At 39.7% G+C, this 18,963-nt stretch overlaps 1 protein-coding gene across 1 annotated transcript in view; it reads left to right on the forward strand.

Moving 5' to 3' along the window:
• The window catches only part of GALNT12 (polypeptide N-acetylgalactosaminyltransferase 12), a 50,445-nt gene extending 34,257 nt beyond the window's left edge, over positions 1-16,188 (forward strand). Inside the window, exons 8-10 of the mRNA XM_035550633.2 lie at positions 2,958-3,071; positions 9,714-9,869; positions 12,613-16,188. Of these exons, the coding sequence (XP_035406526.1) occupies positions 2,958-3,071; positions 9,714-9,869; positions 12,613-12,750 (408 nt within the window). The 3' untranslated portion in view covers positions 12,751-16,188. The remainder of the gene's footprint in view (positions 1-2,957; positions 3,072-9,713; positions 9,870-12,612) is intronic.
• Positions 16,189-18,963: the final 2,775 nt, after the last annotated feature.

Consider the following 18,963-nt stretch of genomic DNA (forward strand, 5'->3'; position numbering starts at 1 on the left):
GTCATGGAGAAAATTTTGTTCTTATTGCATGACTTGTTTACAGTGGATATTGGAACAAAGATAGCTTAAGCAGTGAATGGACGATTACTATTTTGATAGAACTACTGTACGTAAAAAGAACTTAAACTGTCTATCCTCATTTAACAAGGGAAACACTATTTTCACAAGTTCTCCTAGGCTTTTTTCTGCCTAGGAACAGACCACTAATTTTTCAGCGTAAATGGTGCTGCAATCAGATTTGAAAATCTGATTACTTTCAAATCTTTGCCATCTCAGGTCAGGTCGTTTATCTATTTATCAGGTCATCTGCTATCCCCACACATAAGGTCTAAAACATCTATTTGGTTTCCTGATAAAGTGTGGGTATGAAAGAACATCTACCAATGTCTGATAAAATAAGCTAAAAGAACCAGGTAGAAATGTGGACCATGTATGTTTAGGAATATGTCTGCATATATCACAAGTATTTATGCCTCAAAGAAGAAAATGAGAGAGCAAATGAGAGTAGCATCATATGAGTACAGAATGAGTTTTAAACCATCTGAAGTGGAGCTTAAGCTAGTAGTCTTTTATACAGCTTTTTTTTTTTTTTTGTAGTTGGGCATCGTGTAACATGCATGGGAGAGCATTCTTGTGCCCAAGTTGTGGTAGTTCTGGTGGAGCATGGCATTTTAAAATAAGTTATTTAAAATTACAGGCCACAAAAGGCACATGCTAAAGCAAATGCCAGGTAATGACAGTGAAGGGCACACACTTGGAGTGATAGCAAAGGCTTCAGGTTGTCTGGAAAGGCACCAAGGATAAGTCCTTTGCTACGATCATCTTCCTCCTGGAGTCAGTAGACTGTCAAGCAAAGTCATACATTGCTAAAAATACTAATGAGAGACCCTCTGATCTGGAGGACAGCCACCGACAACAACAGAAACTGATTTATGTTTTCAGAGAGATGATTATCATTTTTAAGTGGGTATGGCTTTAAGTTGAATTTTTTTTACATAGAATGTAGAAATGTCAGAAGCTTATTGTTTTGTCTGTCCTATGGTGTGTGTTTAAAAAATCATCTGTAAAAGAGTTTTCTTTCCTGTTTTGTTTGTTTGTTTTGGTAAATATAGTTCTTGCCTAGTGTTACAAAGGTAAAAAAAAAAAAAAAAAAGTGTCTTCTTTTGACAGCTCAGATTTGAGGTGCAATAGTATATCGTATTCCCATCAAACCAAGCAGCATTGCCTGTAGAAAGAATGACCAGAGGATTTATTTCACTTCTGGTATACTTCGATGCTAAAAATTTGAATAATTTTTTATAATATGCCAAAATTGGATGTTTGATGAAACAACAATTTTAATGAAAAATTGCACCAAATGTATAGCAATAACATGTTCAGAAAGGAATTAAAAGGCACAGCCTGCAGTTCTACATTTATACATTAGCCAAATTTATACATTAACACATTAGTAGGTTTGCCAAAAGAGGTGGAAGACTGGGGGAAGGACGTGCAGGGGGAAAGGAGGTGAAGACTGCTCAGTGCAGGGGAAGTGGCTCTCCCTGCTCTACCCTCCTGCTACTTTCTCTCTGTCCTATAACATGGCAGCTTCGTGGGCAGTTGTGGAAATCCTTCCCGTAGGCCTCCTTCTGCAGGGGGTGAGAGGAGGAGGAAGAGCTTCTAGCTCGTCTCCGTAGGACCAAGGCACCATGGTTTTTCTCCCTGGCCCTAAGTATGTTCGTTCCTCCTGGCTTGGGCTCGCAGCCAAAGCACACCGAGTGCTGGGAGCTGGCTGCTTGTCAGTGGGAGTGGGTACAAAGCAGTAGAAAGAAGACATCAGGTAGTAATAAAATTCGATGTTGGGAAAGTAAAAATATATGTAGAACACAAGGGTTTAAATTTCTTACTTCTGTGGTTTGTTCTGCGGTGTGCTTGGGTCTTGTGAGGTTTAGTTGGTTGGATTTAGCCTTCCGCAATTCCTTTGTGTCTTGCTTTTTCTCTGCACTAAGAACAGAGGATATAATTATTACGGCTACCAGTGAAGAGAAGTGAAATTGCACGCTGCTGAAGTAACTTCTGAGATTTGCTCTGCTTGTTCTTTTTGTCTGTTATGTAATTACACCCAGTAATGGGGGCATTCAGGTTGAACGTGTGTTTACAAAACTTTTGTTCCTTTTTATTTTTTTTTTTAATTTGGTTAATTGGTTAATACTAGGATTCTGTAATTGTTATGGCATTGTTCCACTTAATTTCAGTTACCTTTGGCTCCTGAATACTTAAATGTGAATCCTTGTTAATTAGCCTGATTTTTTTGAAATGATGTAGCTTAATATTTTAAAATTTATGTAAAATGTACGTACTTATTTTTGTCAGAGATCAGCACTAGTAGTAAAGAACATCTAATGCCATATCTAGTGTCTCTTCCAAATGATAAATCTTACCTGTTTTCATGGTTTCAGGTTTTAAAATCTGACTGTCTGTTCAACCTCAAGAGGGTACTGGTGTACTTTCTAGAACAAATCTGTTTTACATCTCTTATTTGAAAAGCTGAGAAAAGGGTGTAGTCTTCTTTTCATAAGCAAATTGAAGAAGTAGATCCTGGGTGGTGGAAATTCAAGACGCAGCAGACTCTTTCGTTCTGTATGCGTTGCAGGCTTGCTGGATTTCAACATAATTTGAAAGTAGGGAGCTGGGTTTCAGTATAGCTTAATGGTAGGTGATTCCTGCCCACTTCATTTGACATGGTGTCCTTCCTAAGGGAAGCCATCGTGGCTGGCTGGCTCAATGCCCAAAGTCAAGACAGTCCCAACAGTTTTATTTTGCTTTAGTCTGAGAGAAGTGTTGCTACCAGATCCATTTGGTTCGTTCTAAATCATTTGAACCAGCTCTGGGATATAAACCTCACAGTCTAGCAGCATGGCTGTAAAGTGACTGCAGTGTGTTTTCCTTACTTTAATATATTCTTTTGTTTTGATTAGCTGAAAAATAAAGGAATGGTCAACTTCTGTTTTGATTATAACCCTTCAAATGAACATGAAGTAACTGGACACAGGGTCATACTGTATCCATGTCATGGGATGGGACAAAATCAGGTAAGATTCATTTTTTTAATGTTCATTTTGGCTAATACTATGGTTTTAATGTGAAAACTATGGTAAAAAGCATTGCAATAGGGCTAAGAGAATATATTGCCACAGTGAGATGATCTTAGATCTGATTTTGATTCTCCCACTGGATGCTTTTAATTTCAATGTATCCTGAGGTCAGATATTCATAGTTCTAAAGATGTCTCTCTCCAGAGCAGGGAATTCATGAATACCTTAGTCATGCCTTTCCACAGAGCTCATTAGCAGGGGTTAATAGCACAACAGTGCAGTTATCAGGCTTAGAAGCCAGTGTTCCCTCATCTCCATCTGGTCTTTGGACAGACTGGCACATCTGTGATGTTTGGCCTGTCCATGTCACCAAAGCCCTTAATAACACTGCAAACCTCACCTAATTCTGCCTGTGTCTGTCACTGGCCTTTTCTTCTTGGTACTTGTCTAACTGCACAAGAGGTTCGGAAAAGCATCTTCTCCTCTACTCTCATCTGCAGAAACGTCCTCCTGGGCTGAGACAATACAATCCTTGAGAGTATGGATCCGTTCTAATGTTTTTTTGCTTTCTTGCTTTTAAGTAATAAAGCTGAAAATGCTTGCTAGTATCTTTCTCCGTGCTCATTGAAACTCTGTGCAAGTGGTTAGATATGATAGCCATAAAGCCCTCCACATAACGCCACGATAAAAATGCCATGGGGCACCAAATGCCAATCTACAATGGCTGTTTTGCATGGCTTTTAATAACCACCTTCTAAAATTAGTATTTGGAGTTTGACATGTGGTGTATAACATACTTGGTTTTTGGCTTCAGACTCAGATTAGACTATCTGGCATGCTCCTAGTGGGGAGGGGTAGAGACATATGTACTTTGAACAAGACCCTACATAACTGTGTGATGGTTTCAGTGGCTTAACTGTGTTTTTATGAAATTAATCCAAACATTTGTTTCAGAAAGGAAAAACAGGTTTGGAAAAGGACCAGAGATCTGTGGAACATAAGCAGTTTATCAGCTGTCTTTCTGAGCCCTGTTTTAAAAAATGGAAAAGCTTGAGGACTGAAAACAAGTCTGTATTGAGGAGGAAGCTTCTAATATAAATTGCTTTATAAGTTAGGAAATAAAAAGAACAGTCTGAGCGCTCTGTTTCAATTCTTAACAGAAGTAGATTTGTTTCTGCCAGCAAGTTTATTGCCTTAAGTGGTAGAACTATTGTTTGGTATTATTTATTAGTTTGTGTAGTTTGTCTTAACTTGCCTAAAGTTTCTGTCCTGGATGGAAGCGAATCATGCATTATAAAAGCCAAAGTGTATCGATACTGACAGATGTATGTCAAGCACGTTAAGCCACACCAACCCATTTCACTCCCTCCGCTCAGCTTCCTGCCCAAGCTGAGCATGTGTCTCTACACCTATACAGAAGATGAATTAATAACAAGATAACATAGTTAAGCCAGTTCCTTATCACAAATTTGATTACATTCATAGGCTGAGAAGTGTCTCATTTACAGGGTTACTTGCTCACACCCAAAAGGCATTTACAGATTTGTTTTTTCTTGTATTATGAGGTAGAAGGCTAAAGAAAAAAAAGTACAATTCATAAGAAAAGAGTTCTTACGAGATTACATTTTTTATAGTTATACTTTGCTTATTGAGCACTAAAAAATCTAGTGAGTCCACTGTGAAGATACCACATCACTGGATTTTGATGCTCTCATGTCTCTGCTTACAGTGTGATGCTTCCAAGTACCTGTGACAGAGCAAGCACCGACCTGACAGCAGTGGTGCTCTCTGAGCTGTGCAATTACTGCTCCCTCTGCTGGCATCCAGGGAGCAGGAAGGAGGAGGAATGGAGTAGATAACCTGACAGCAATGTAAACCCACAAAAGCAAATATGAAATGACAGAAGAGAATTGCAAAGCCTGCAGAGGGAAGGCTATACACAGAAAATGGGCAAAACAATATTAGTGAAATTGGGAAAAAGGCGTGGAAGTTCTGATGGGAGCCAGGTTAAGGGGGGGGCAAGGTAACAGAGGGCAGAAGAAATACGGGACAGAGGTAGGACAGCAGGTATGAGTCAGGGCATGTGCAGCAGAGGAAGAAATAGTTAGGAGCTCTGCACAGTTAAAGTAAAAGAAGCGGGATAACTGGAGACTGATTTGGTGGAAGAGGGTAGGAGGACTTGACTTGGAATCAGAGAGAGCAGTTGGCAAATGAGGCCATGAGTAAGGCTGAAAGTAGTAGTTCCATGACAAAAAGTGGACAGCAGGAAGAACTGTGGGTGTGGGAATAGAAGGAGGCTAAACTAAGATGAGATGTGGAAACACAGGTGAGATGGGAAATAGGAATCGGGACTCCTGAAGTTGCAGTTCCTTTTTCTGGCTCACAGAATGCTTCTCTCAATTTCCTTCCCTTCCCCATGGCCTGTAGACAGTCATTCTTAACAATGACAGGCTATTCTCAATCTAGTGAGTTCCTTAGTTCATCTCAAATCTCCCACATGTACATCCACCACTTTAAGCAAATGGAACTGGTGGTAGCAAGGTCATCCTCTGGCTGTATCAATGCTGAGAGCAGGGGGCTTCACCACAGAGTTTTGCAGGTATTTACTAACAACAGGTAGCCAGTATCTTCTGTATCATCTTTAGAGGGGGATCTTCCATCCTGATCCTGAGCTCTTCTGCTTGTTCTCCTCCACTCTGCTTGTCACTCCACTTGTAGGGCTTTAGCAGCAAACCCTCACAAGCAAGTTTCAACTCAGTGCCCTCCTCTATGCCACGTGTCTCAGCTCCTGTTTCTCTGCGTAGTTCTTTACCACTTCCCGTTTCACACTGGCTGGCTCACAATCTTTCTCTAACTTCCTTGCTGTGTCTCTCTCCTCAGATATTCCTTCTACCAGTTAGTTCCCCACACTAGGTCATGTTTTACACCTTGTCATGTATTTCCTTTTCCCACCTAGCTCCCATTTTTTCTCCTCTATTTTCTTCCTTCTGATCCCTTCCTCCACTTGCCATGTTTGTTCCACCATTCACCACTTTCTTCCCCAGACAGTGATCATCACTGCTGCACATTCACACTATCTTGTGGTGTGCAGGGAGTGAACTTTATTCTCCAGTGTACAGCTCAGGAAAGTTATTCTCCAAAAACATCGTGGTAGAATTTAACATGAGTGAATGTTAACTTGGCCAGCCATACGTATCTTACACTCCAGTGCGCCCATCCTCTGGCATGATACACCAGTGGCAGGTGGCTGTTTATGTAGGGGACAACTGCAAAAGCTGTTTTCACTGAAAGCAGTTCTCCACTTAAGGTGACCTCTGAATATCTGTGTGCACTGTGGCGAGAGGAGAGAGCTCTGTGCTCTTGATTATTTATGAAGTCCAGTTCCTATTCATTTTATCTCTCAGTAAGTAAAACTACTCTCAGAAAACTGTCTGAGGTCCTTGGTAATTTGTTGCTGTTTTGCCTGGAATCCAACTGAATAGTGCCATGGCCTAAGGGATAGGGTTCCCTTCAGTCCTTTTGAATTGCTTTTGTGTAAGCAGTAAGAAAACTAACTGGGGGTGGTTTAAAATTTGTGTATTCTTTATAGCAAGAAGGTGAAGATATGACTGAGGTGATAGAAACCAAGTGCACGTGGAAGAGAAGCAGAAAAAGTGCAATACTTTGGCTACTGAGTGCTTGCACCCCAGGCTATTGTGTGGTGGAAATGTCTGCCCAGGTAGAGAAGAGTAAGGGGCTTTGAAATTCAGGACCAGGAAAGTCCATTGCCCTTCTTGGTATGGCTAGGAGGCTGGACAGAGGGACCAATGTGTGCTGGCAGGAAGCCTTCCTGATGTAAGAGGATTGGTAATTACTGAGCTGTGTCTGATGATATCCCCCAGGCTAGTCCCATTTGAGGCAAACAGGGAGAGACAAACAAAGAGCTTAGTAAAGCCCCTGGGTTTCCATGAAAGGGGGATCAGACCTGGTAAGATCACTGCTGGTTCTTTCACCCAGAAAGTACCTGTTAAGTGCAAGCATCTACCAGTGTGCAGAAGAGCAGCAGGTAGCCAGATAGAGGGCTGAGAGTTTGGTTTCAGAATCTGGTGAGGTAGCCACCATCCCTTGTACCAGCGTGCCCAGATGCAGCTGTGGCATGTCCTGCAGATTTCCCAGTAGTGGCAGGCACTGGGCAGAAGGCCTCAAGGCTTCATCAGGTAAGGCCTCAGAACAAGGTGTAACAACTTTAAACTAAAAAAGGGTGGGTTTAGATTAGATACAAGGAAGAAATTCTTCACTATGAGGATGGTGAGGCCCTGCAACAGGTTGCCTAGAAAGGCTGTGGATACCCCAAAGTATTCAAGGCCAGGTTGGATGGGGCTTTAGGCAACCTGGCCTAGTGGGTGGCATCCCTGCCTACGGTGGGGATGGTGGAACTGGATAGTCTTTAAGGTCCCTTCCAGCCCAAACCATTCTATAATTCTAAGTTTCCCTATGGCACTTAAGGAGTCTACCAGCTCTCTGAAGGAAAGAGATGCAGTAAGGCCACTAGTTACTGGGCCACAGATCAATTTGAAAATGTTTCTTTTCTGTTCATAGAACCCACTGAGCAAGGAAAGAGCACTAAAAAAAAGTCCTCCTTTTGAGGAGGAAGAGATTTACCTGATGTATTACTGGAACTTGAAAAAGCCTGAAGCCAGAAGAATTTATTCCGTTTGAAGCAGTATAGGTAGGGTAAAAAACTGTATAATCATTAGGCAGGGAGACACATGTACTTGGTTGTTAATAATATAACCCCAATCCTTAATGTTATCCAGAAATTAACCATTTTATTAGCTTTTCTCTTCCAAGATCTGATGCAAGACCTTGAGATGTTACTCAGGAAAGATGTTAATAGTAAGAAGCGCTCTGCCCTAGTAGCTGCTTTATCTACTCTTGGTATATCTGGTATAATCAGCAGCTTGCAGGCTTTCACTAATATTCAATGCCAGTTGCTCATTGTGATGCCTGAAGAAGCAGGATCTTCATGTGCTAATCAGATACCAAACTTGTGAACTAGTGCTTAAAGTATAGGGAGCAACCATGCTTTTTGGGGTAGAAAATAAAACATCAGGTCAATGTTACCACATTTGACTTTTGATAATGATGACACATTTCTGGCATAAAACAAATGTTATAAAGCAGCCTACATTAGGCTGTAGGTCCGAATAATATTTTTCAAGGGGAAGTCAAAGTCTCTTGGATGTAATGCCAGGTGGTAGATTTCAAGCTTGAAGTTGCTTTTCAAAACACTTTTATTTGTGGCTTGCTATAAATGAATGATGGTGAAAATGTTAGTGCAGGGGGATCTCTTCCATTACTACCCCTGCAAAACAGCCATGAAGCTCTGCAAGCAGTGGGCAGCATTTGCCTGCATACAGCTGCAACTGCCATCTCAGCAGAGAAGTTCCTCCATAGGAGATTTCTTGAAATGGATACCACCAGTTTAGTCTAAATCAGAGCTCTGGCACCTGGAACTGGATGTTTGCAGACTTGGTAATCATATAGTCCTATTTACATGAAAAGTGCCTTTCCAGTTTCTCTTTAAAGGCTAATTAGCTTCTGGTTATTAAGGATGGCTCTGTGAGAAGTTCAAGTATGTATGTTTCTAAATAGATATAGTCCCTTCATACCACCTTACAATCTCTTTCTCCAGGGGATAAGCAAAACAAAAGAGGATCCCTTCTCCCCCTCATCCTTTTATTGCTTTCCACTAATGCAGCTATACTATTGGTAACAAGCAATTTTCTGATGTGCATAAACCTCTTGCTAGCCTACTGAGTATAATCTAAATCAGTTCTAAACACACATCTGTGCACTATAGTCATCTGAATTATTTACAAGCATGCTAAATACAAACAACTCTCATACTCTGCTATCCCCTTTAATGAAGTCCAAAATTTGGCGAATGTCCATGATAAATATAAAAATTTTAAGGAATGTTTCAACCATAATTGCTGCAGAAGCCAGTGTTTTAGGGCATGTTCAGAAAATCTCTGTAGAATATTGTACAATAAGCAAAGGCCATAAATTGGCTTTATTAAAGATCTTCTCATGTTTAAAGGCATCTGTAGCTGATTTGCTCCAAATATCTTAAAATGTCATATAATAAAATGCTCATCACCATGCATCCTGAGTTCTTTGTAACCAGAAATGAACCTTGACCAAACAGCACTTGAACTGTCCAGTGAGCAGCTCCTTAATTAAAAGTAACATTATTTTGAGATAGATGAATTAAGAAGGTATAATGTCAGGGTGTAAACTGGTTCCTGTTCTACTTTTAAAGGTGGGTGAGAATGTGAAAGTAAAATATTACACTGAAGTTTGTAAGTTGTTATTTAAAGTTGGAATGTCTGTTTTCCAGTGCATTTATTCAACATCTCTTGTGTTTTAAGTGCTACCAGAGTAAATCAGTGCTGTGGTGGGATTGATTTTCTATAAAATAGTAAGCAAAGAACAGCAGTGAAGGCTCCTTGAATATTTTTGGCAGAATTTCTCTCCACAATAGCACCTTTAATATGTGAACTTAATTATAGTATCTTAGTATGTCCTCCTTATAAACACTTGCTTGCGTACATATGAAATTACTGTTGTCCCCTGTTTCTTCTCTTGCATTTTTAGTTTTTTGAGTACACATCCCGTAATGAAATACGCTACAACACCCGACAGCCAGAAGCCTGTGCAGCAGTTGACACAGGGACTGACTATTTGACAATGAACTTGTGTCAAGAAAATACTCCTGATATTCCTGAAAACCAGAAGTTTATTTTCAGAGAGGTAAGGGTACCCATTTGGTTTTAGGTTTGTTTTCTGGGAGGAGGGAGTGGAAGAAAAATTGTTGATTTTTGGGGGGAGGGGATGGGATAAAAATTGTTGTTTGTTTTGTTGGTTTGTTTGTTTTCTTTTTATTTTACTGCCTACAAATTATGCAGGCCACAAATACTCCTGTGTCTGGAGTGGGATTGTATTTACATAGAGTATTGTTCCTAGAGATTTATGACTGTCTTGGCTTTTAATATCTAAACTTAGAACAGGGTAGCAGCAGAATGCAGATAAAGAATACCCCAGTCATAAAAGAACAGAAGGATGAGGAAAGAAAGCACCCTTCCTTAACCCCAGAGGAATCAAGAAAGTTGAGACATCTATCTTTGTCCTGTGCTTCCAGTACTTCCCAGTGCTTTCAGCGGACTGCTCGGTTCTTTCTCACATTCCGCTCCTACTGCCTTTCCCTGAGAACTGAAGTGCTTCCGTACCCCTTCCCCAGCCAGTCTCGTGGATGGCCTAGTTTTGCTCTCCTTTCATTGACATCTTTTATTTTCCAGAATTTTCACCGCCATATATCCCTGATACTTCACATCACCATTGCTTTAAACTTCCCTGCTTTGGAGAAGCTGCTGGTTCTCTTCTGCAAACAATCTGTCTTGAACCCTCCTCACAAGCACCAGAAGTCCTCTTTGAGCTTCTCAGAGTGATGTGATGCAAGTTGTACAACTTGATGCCCCATCAAAAGATACCTTCTGTCTGTACACAGAACACATCTTACTGGCTGTGGGGGCTCCGCAAATCTATACTTCTTTCCTTCCATCTTAATGCCAGCTCCCAAAGAGGAGAAATACTGAGAAGTACAGAGTATATTAATAAACATAACATGTGATCTTAGAAAACCTCGTGTTTAGTAGGTTTTAATCTCTGAAGGAGTTCCGGAATGCCTCAGAGAAAATAAATTGTATGAAAAATGATGGCCTTGGACAGCTTCTGGGGTGTTATTATTCGGCTAAGGAAAAAGGTCAAATAATATATCAAAATGGTATATTTACATAATGTATCTACATAACGCATCTAAATTCTACAGGCTCCACAGCTGACAAATTCATGCCCGGATAATACCACCAGTGGTAGGTGGCAGAGTAAATTCTAAAGAAAAATGTGAAAACTACTGTCTGTCCACTGAATCTAGTCTATGCTGAAGCTCACAGTGATACTACTGAGTAAAACAAAATATTTAAAAGGCTGGCTTGAGAAATGATGTTTCATTTTTAATGCTGACTTCATAAAGTTTTTCAAGGTCATATGTGTTAATCCCTGAGAGTGACATATTTTGAATGAACTTCAGTCATGTCAGGGAATGACTAAGAAAACACAATCTTGGAATACATCTGTTTCCACTGCATTCCTAGCCATTAACTTTTAAAATAATTCCTTAAGTTTCATATGCTAAATCATCTTTTCTCATGACCGCTTTGTTCTTGGGTGTGATTTGAATCTACTGCTCTGCACTGGTTCCTCTTCTTCTGTTGCGTTTGATCAAAATCACTGTTCCCCATGTTTCAAGGCAAGTAGAGGGCCAGGTATCATCAGCACTGCATTTCTCTTGCGTTGTGTAGAGAAGCATCAGGCACTAGCAAAGCTGTCCTCACAAAAATAACAGAGATGTAGCATAATCAAAGATTTGAACAGCCTTCCCAGCTGCCTGGCCAGAATTAAGTTCTTCCTGGCACCAAGTCAAAAGTGAGTGAGGCAGATATAGATTAGTCCACTCAAGAATTTGAGTTAATCACAGATGGAAACAGGAAAGTCATTCAGCAGCTAAGCCTGTGAGCAAACCTGTGAGCAAGCGCGCATCACTGGACGTCAGAGGCTGCGGTGCAAGGTGCCGTTTGTGCAACATTCCTGATGCCTGAACAGCAGCGTTTCAGAGGAGTCAGGCTTAGACTCCTAAGCAGGGTGTTGGCGTTTTTCTTTCAAAGCTGTCAGAGGCTTTGGAAATAGGTGTGGGGATGTCACCTGGGCCAAGAAGGGCCCTCGGAGAACGGCTGTTCTCCAAAGTTGGGTACACAGCCTTTCTGCGACTTTCTTAGTTGACAGTGCTCCCGGATAGGAGCGAGCTATATGAACTGGAGATAAAATGTTTTTGGAGAGCGCCATAATAGGAGGGCCTGAGGGCTCAAATAACGTTCTTTGGGGAACCTGACTGTAGAGGCCAATCAGACCTTACACCTAGTGAGGCAGATGTGCTCCCCTCAAGCAAAGCAAGCTGACTGCATAGAGATTAGCAGGGAAGAAGTACGCTTTGAATTTTTTGCCTTTTCCACCAGAAATACACGCTCTAAAGAAAGGGCAATTTTCTTTTTGCCAAAAATATATCCAGCATATACAATTAACTGACATGTGAATTTTACTTGCGAAGTGTGCAGTAAGTTGGTGAATTTAGGTAATGTATTTTATTTGTCTTTGATTTTTTCCACTTATACTCTGATGCAGTAACAAAAGGGAATGAAAGGGAGCTGAGCGAGTTTATCCTTTACAAACTTAAATGTCAAGACACAAATTAAGTTTAAAAGTGGGGTGTTTTGATAAAGTTTTAGAGATTCTCAAGTTAGGCATTTTGGATTCACTGCGTAGCTCATGAGAAGGATGTGTGTGATGTTTATTATGAGTGCGTTCTGTTACTTTTAGAATACAATGATGTGTTTGTAATTTTTAAGACACAAAAAGCAAAAATTATTTCTCTCTTTTGCAGGATGGTACTTTGTTTCATGTACAAACCCAGAAGTGCTTACAAGCAGAGTCGAACTCTTACAATGGTAATCCAGCACCAGTATTACGACCGTGTACTGATTCAGAATACCAAAAATGGTTCTTCAAAGAAAGAAGTTGATCCAGATGTCATCTAGTATATAGCTGAATATGAAAATGTTCTCTTTCTAGTCAGCAGATAGTCAGCCTTTTGAAAATTACATAAGTGATATATTTTTGTATGAAAAGAACTGTAATTAGTTTACAAGCATTGAATTTTGTTTTCTGGAGCATTAAAAGGCACTAAGCATTGAGAGCTACGTGAAGTAAGTACTGTGGCTGTATCATGCCACAGAATCTGCTCCTCTTCGGTTCCCTGTATTTGGCAGCTACATAACTGTTTTTGAAGTGTCTTAGATTATTTTTCACAAGTGACAATATATTTTTTAATCTACTGTGTGAAAGTAAGGCAGTCAAAATAATTGCACTAATGTTATCTGCCAGTAACTAAAATGTTTATTTTTCTACTAAAGCATTCTGCAGTTGTGCCTTTTGACAGATGCTGGTTAATAATTCTCCTTGTCTTTTTAATACCAAGAGGGTAAATGTAGGCCAGATTCCACCCCTGAGTGGCTACAACAGACCCCTCACTGAAGACTGTGGGTTTGCACATGAAGGCTGAGAAGGTCTGCATATCTTTGCACAAATAACAGTCTAGATGCATACATATTGCACATGCTTGACAATACTATACATTAAATGTTGTGACAATTTCAGTTGCTCATGGCACTTGATTAGATTCTGATCATGCTTAAGTCTGATTTTGGAGTAAAATGGGGATTTTCTCATCTTTATTAATTAAGGCAACAACATCTAAAGGTGATGCTCTGTTTAGATATAAATGGATCTAGCTGTGCAGCTAGACTGCACAACTGACTTTAACATTACGTGAATTGCATACATACAGCATGCATACAACCTGCAAGATCAGACCTAGCAATAATTCTTTTGACATGAAGGGGTTGTTTCAAACTTAAAATTACAGAAAAATCTAAGAAATTAATATCTTTAATTAAATTGTAATTGTTTAAATGGCTCGTTTAAAATGAATGGATAAATAAAAAAAAATGGTTTACAACTAATTGATAGGATATGCAGCTGCTATTAATTAAAAAAATGTCTTTCATATATAACTTGCATTTTGTCTGGGAACTCCTTTTCTGATAACTTGTTTATGCTAACACACACAGTCCTACAGAAAACACAGGATTTAATCTGCATCAGTGCAAGATGTTTTCAGCTGTGGTGTGTGGGGTCTGCTTTACCCATTCAGACAAGGAGTTAAGTATAGCTATATGTTTGGTCATTGACTATTATCATTAAAGTGTTGATTAAAAGAGTTTCAGCTCATGAGGAAGGTGTCCTTATGTCAGCTGGAGGTATGTTTTATGCATAGAAGCATGAAGATTACAACCTTTTTTCCCCCAGAAGTCTTGGCATCTGTTCTGGTTAGTTTTAGATTTCTTCCATTATTTGTCTTTGTTCTTGTTTTCTATATGAAATGTACAGACCTTTCTTTAAATTTTCATAAGCTCATGTCATTTTGACATATCTATTTATATGATTAGGGTGTGGGGGGAGGGTTTCTGCCTGTAGAGGATGCCTATGGAGGTTCTTCCAAGATCTGTCTAAAACCCTGTAGCTGGAATGTTATTTGAAGACCTTCAAAGATCTCTGTGGGTTGGACTGATGAAATTGATGTTAGAACTAATAAAATATTTTGTGACTCGGTAGAGTGGCAACTGTCTTTACAACTATTTTTTTTTTCGTATGGTCAGTGGTTTTCTTTTAACCCTCTCTCTGATCTCTTAGGGTCTGATCCCTGCAGCACTTGGTAGAAGACAGCTTTATTTTATGCTCTCTCAAGTTCCCATTACTGAACTCATTAATGCTTTTGTTCACCTGCTAGCAGCAACTGTGTTCAGTTTGTGGAGCCACATATCAAAGCTGGGTGTCTGCATGAGAGAGCTGTTAGAACTCCACCAACACAGCAAGGTTTTTCTGTTCATTTCTGTTTTGCCTTCGTGACTGTTGATTGCATTACATTAATAAGTTAATGAAAGCCCAGCAATTACACTTGTAGACAAAACTCTCATTGACCTTCAAGGTCAATGAGGTTTTCTTAGTTCTGAGACTTCCAGATTTTATCAGCAGGTGTTCATATGCAAATGAAATTTAGTAATTGGAAATTGTTTTCTGTATATCTTGCTACTCTGCATTTTTTTTTTTTTTTGGAGGGAAGTACTGATGTTCTGGGCTTCTAGTTATATGCAATTGAGCTGTTTTCTCCTGCACCAGCAAACCCGCTAGCCTGGGTTGAATATTTGCTAGACAAACGTGCTTATGTTTAGTTCAGAAGCAGTCACTGACTGTAGTAATATCACCAGCTTGCTCCATGTATGTTGTTGGCCCTTTAGTCCACCTACTTCACAGTTTTCTCCTTGATACTTTCCTTCTTGTCAACTCAAAGGAATTGTATTAATGTCTGGCTTCAGGTTTAGATGATGAAGGAATCGATCAAGTGTCTGATTCACAATGCACATTTTCAAACTTCCTCCTGCAGGAGGTTGTGGCCATCTGCTGAGGAACGCACTGTAGACTTTGGGCTTCTCAGTAAAGAAGGGGCTGGATGCCTCAGAGAACCGGAAAAATTGGAGGACTTAGTCATAAATTCACACTCCATCTGGTTCTGGCCTCCTAAGACTCTTTTTTGAAAAAGAGAGATGAGGAGTTTCCACATTGTCCAAAACATCAACCAGTACTTCCCCCATTTCTTAGTACTCATCTTTTATGTTTAAAGACACACTTTATTTTTTTCCTCTTTGCCGCTAACATTGTGAAGCATCCATAAAAGCAAATCAGGCAATTCAAGCTTATTGATAAACTTATATTAAAATAATGTGATACTGGCACTGCAAGCAGGGAAATCAAGGGTTCTTCTTTCATTTTGTGCTATTAGGTTGTTCAAAAAAAAAAAAAATTTTTTTTAAATGAAAAATGGAGATGGGCTAACAATGGTATGCCAAGAATGTATCATCCCAGCACATGATTTGCTGTATACAATTTGAAGATTGATACACAGAAATCTGTCTTCCAAATGGATTTTAATTCCTTCTTCATTGTCTAGCAGTAAATACAGCCTCTCTGATGTTTACTGCCATTTTTTGGATATAAGGGATCAGCTTGATGTTGTGTTCTCCCAGGTTTCTTCCCTTACTTTTTTCTGGTGTTCCTTGAACATCCCTAGAGATGGGTCATATTTGGCACAGCGGAGGCACAAAAGATTAAACTAGAAGTATTTCACAAAACCGAACTGTGCAAAATACTTTCCCAATGTTCTGTTCTAGATACACCTTGTGAGAGGAATATAAATATGCAAAGATTTTTTTAACTCTTAAAATACCTGGTGATATTATCCTCAAGATGAGAATTTGGGGTAGTAACTGCTGATTGAACTGGCTGTTTTGGGGGAATTTAGGTATTGTCTTAAAAAAAAATATGCTTATGTCTTTGTATTTCTGTATCAAATTAAAAAAAAAAAAATGCACTCTGATACCCAATTCTTTATTATATGTCTTTGAACTCTTCAAGTAAGTATTTTTGCTGGTTGTTTGTTTTGAATTATTATTTTTTTTCTTTTATTCTTCTGTAGTTCTCCCTTCATTTAAGTATTGTGGGTCTTTGACATGGCCAAGACCTTAATGGACTTTTTTCTTCAAGAAAAGACAGGACATAAACCTTCTTTCTAAGAAATAAAATAAACCACTAAAACCTCTGTATGCACAGTATTGGCTGAACCTTTATGATGGAGGATTGTTGCAGCTTGCACAATCACTCTGGAACAGCAGTTGTCATTGTATGCACATAGGTCAACATGGATTGGAAGCAGTAGTTCTTGCTAGCTCTGCTGAAACAAAGACTTAGAACTGTGTTCAATTTTTGCTATATTTATGGGAAGTGAAAAGATCTATTTGACGGAGAAATTCCTGTTGGTAACACTGATGGAATCGTGCTCCTGTTTCCTATGTCTGGAAACGCTGGCAGATACACAGCGATACTGCTGGCAATTCAAAATCTGATGTTGTAATTTCATTTGGCTGTCTTGGCAGATTAATTTGAAGTTGAGCTTTGTTCTGATACCTTGACGGAATGACAGCGATCAAGAAGTCTAGAGAGACGGTAGGGTTAGGATCGCACGTCTGTCTGTATACAGTTAAAACTGTAGGATTTTTTGGCAGTGTGTGAGAACACTATAGAAGCTCACGAGGAAGGCAAACTCATGACTGCTAGCAAGTTAGCAGATGTAGGTGGAGAAGCCCTTGGGAGGGAGAAGAGATGGACAGTGGAGCTCCCGTGGTTCTGCCAGGTTGCTAGTGCTTGGCTCCAACCACTGGAGTTTGAATTAGAGCATTGCAGTATTCTTCCACTTCCCATTTACATAGGAAAACAATTGCGTATGTGCATGTGGTACTAAAATTGCTATGCCTAGATCAACAGTTTTCAGGCTATTTTTCCAATCCATTACTCACATTTATATGAAGAGGCAAAGCCTGGTTACACCAATCCTCGTCAGCGCTGGCAGGACTGACGTGGCTGTAGATGACAGACTTGTAAAGGCTTCCAGGATTTCCAAAGGGGGCTGGAGACTAAACCAGGTCAGGACCTTCTCTGTGTTTTTTTCCTAACTCCACAAGCAAGAGGAAAGAAGATGTAAGACACCGGGAGTGAGTCAGTGGTCTGATGGGTGGTAAGACATGCTGCATGCAGCGTTGGGCCATCTCCTGGCGTGGGGGAGGACTTGCAGCAGAGGCAGTTTCTTGGTGGCAAGGGGAAAAGCAGTCTTCTGGGTTTCTTGAACTTACACATCCTCTGAAGGGATTTAATATGCAGCTGAAAGGAAAGCGATGGAGGGAGTAATAGCAGTGCAGATATTTGGACCTGAAATGCGTGAATTGGGTGCTGTGTGATGAGCAGATCTAGGGAATACATAACAAAAACTGTTAATTCTGCATACTCTGAGAGAAGGCTTGGTAATGACTGGAAAAAAATGGAAATTATCATTAGCATGAAGGTCTTTGACAGAACTGTTGGTTACTCGCATGTAGTTGAAGGGCTCACATGAGCAAAATGCTGAAGTGACTGGGTAACATGCCAAAGAAGAAAATTACATTTGTTTTTCAGGCAAAGAGAGATGGGTTTACAGTTCTTACAACCTGATATTTTAGCCAAAAAAGGAATAAGCAGATATAGAGGGTGTCTGGTGTAGACCACCAAATAAAAATAGAAAGCATTTTTGTATTGTATATAAACAACTTGTGCTGCTTTAGAGGATTCCATCCTAGGGGATGCACTTCACCGATTTTATTGTAGCAAAACATTCTGGGGATGTCTGGGGAAAAAAAATAGATAGTTGGGCAGGAGGATGTGTCTGACATAATTTTTAAAAATAGGTTTGGTGCAATTCTCCTTTAGGCCTTTTAGTTAAAATGAGGTAGTACCTGGTTGTCTGTTATGCATAAGCAAAGAATAGTATGAAAGGACAAAATTCTGAGTGCTGATAGCAGGAAAGATGAGGATTTACAAAAGATAACTCATTGTATATATCATATTTAAACTTATATGCGTATTATATGAAAAATGTTGATGGGATTGCAAATGCAGTCTTTGAAAGTGTCAGAAATGAAGTTCTTTGTTAAGCTAAACATAGCTTAACTGCATCTACGTTACAGTATTGTCTCTAATTACATGATCATAAACTATTTCTTGCATTGTTTCCTTTTTTTTTTTTTTTTTTTAATACAAAAAACTGTCTTTTCAATGCTTCGCTGAGTATACAGGAAGGATTTGAAGAGGCTTATTTGGCTTAATCCTCATTGTTCAATGTATGACTTTATTTACTTCTCTATATTAAGTCCCCTGCCTGAAAAATAAAGGTTATTTTCTCAGCATTTTTCAACATGAAACTTGAATGTTGCAGTGTCTTAGTGCTTCCTAAACATTTATTACTCTATCTTCACGCCATGAAGCATGAGCATCCCTGTTTTACTGACAGAGAAGACAGCAACAAAGACATCAATGTCAGAAGTACCACCTTATTTGATGCTCTAACTTGATGCTTAGCTTTGGTTGGTACAAATGACACCCAGCAATACCCAGACTTCTGCAGTTCAGGTGCAGGAGCTAGGACTCGTTTGACCAAAGGTGGTGGTGTACAAAACAGAAATGTGTGTGTGTGTGGTCATCCCAGGGTAGGGCAGGATCTCCTGCCGAGTGTCCAGAAAGGGGGAAGGCACCA

Source organism: Cygnus atratus, chromosome 2 (assembly GCF_013377495.2).
Source record: "Cygnus atratus isolate AKBS03 ecotype Queensland, Australia chromosome 2, CAtr_DNAZoo_HiC_assembly, whole genome shotgun sequence".
Taxonomy (NCBI): domain Eukaryota; kingdom Metazoa; phylum Chordata; class Aves; order Anseriformes; family Anatidae; genus Cygnus; species Cygnus atratus.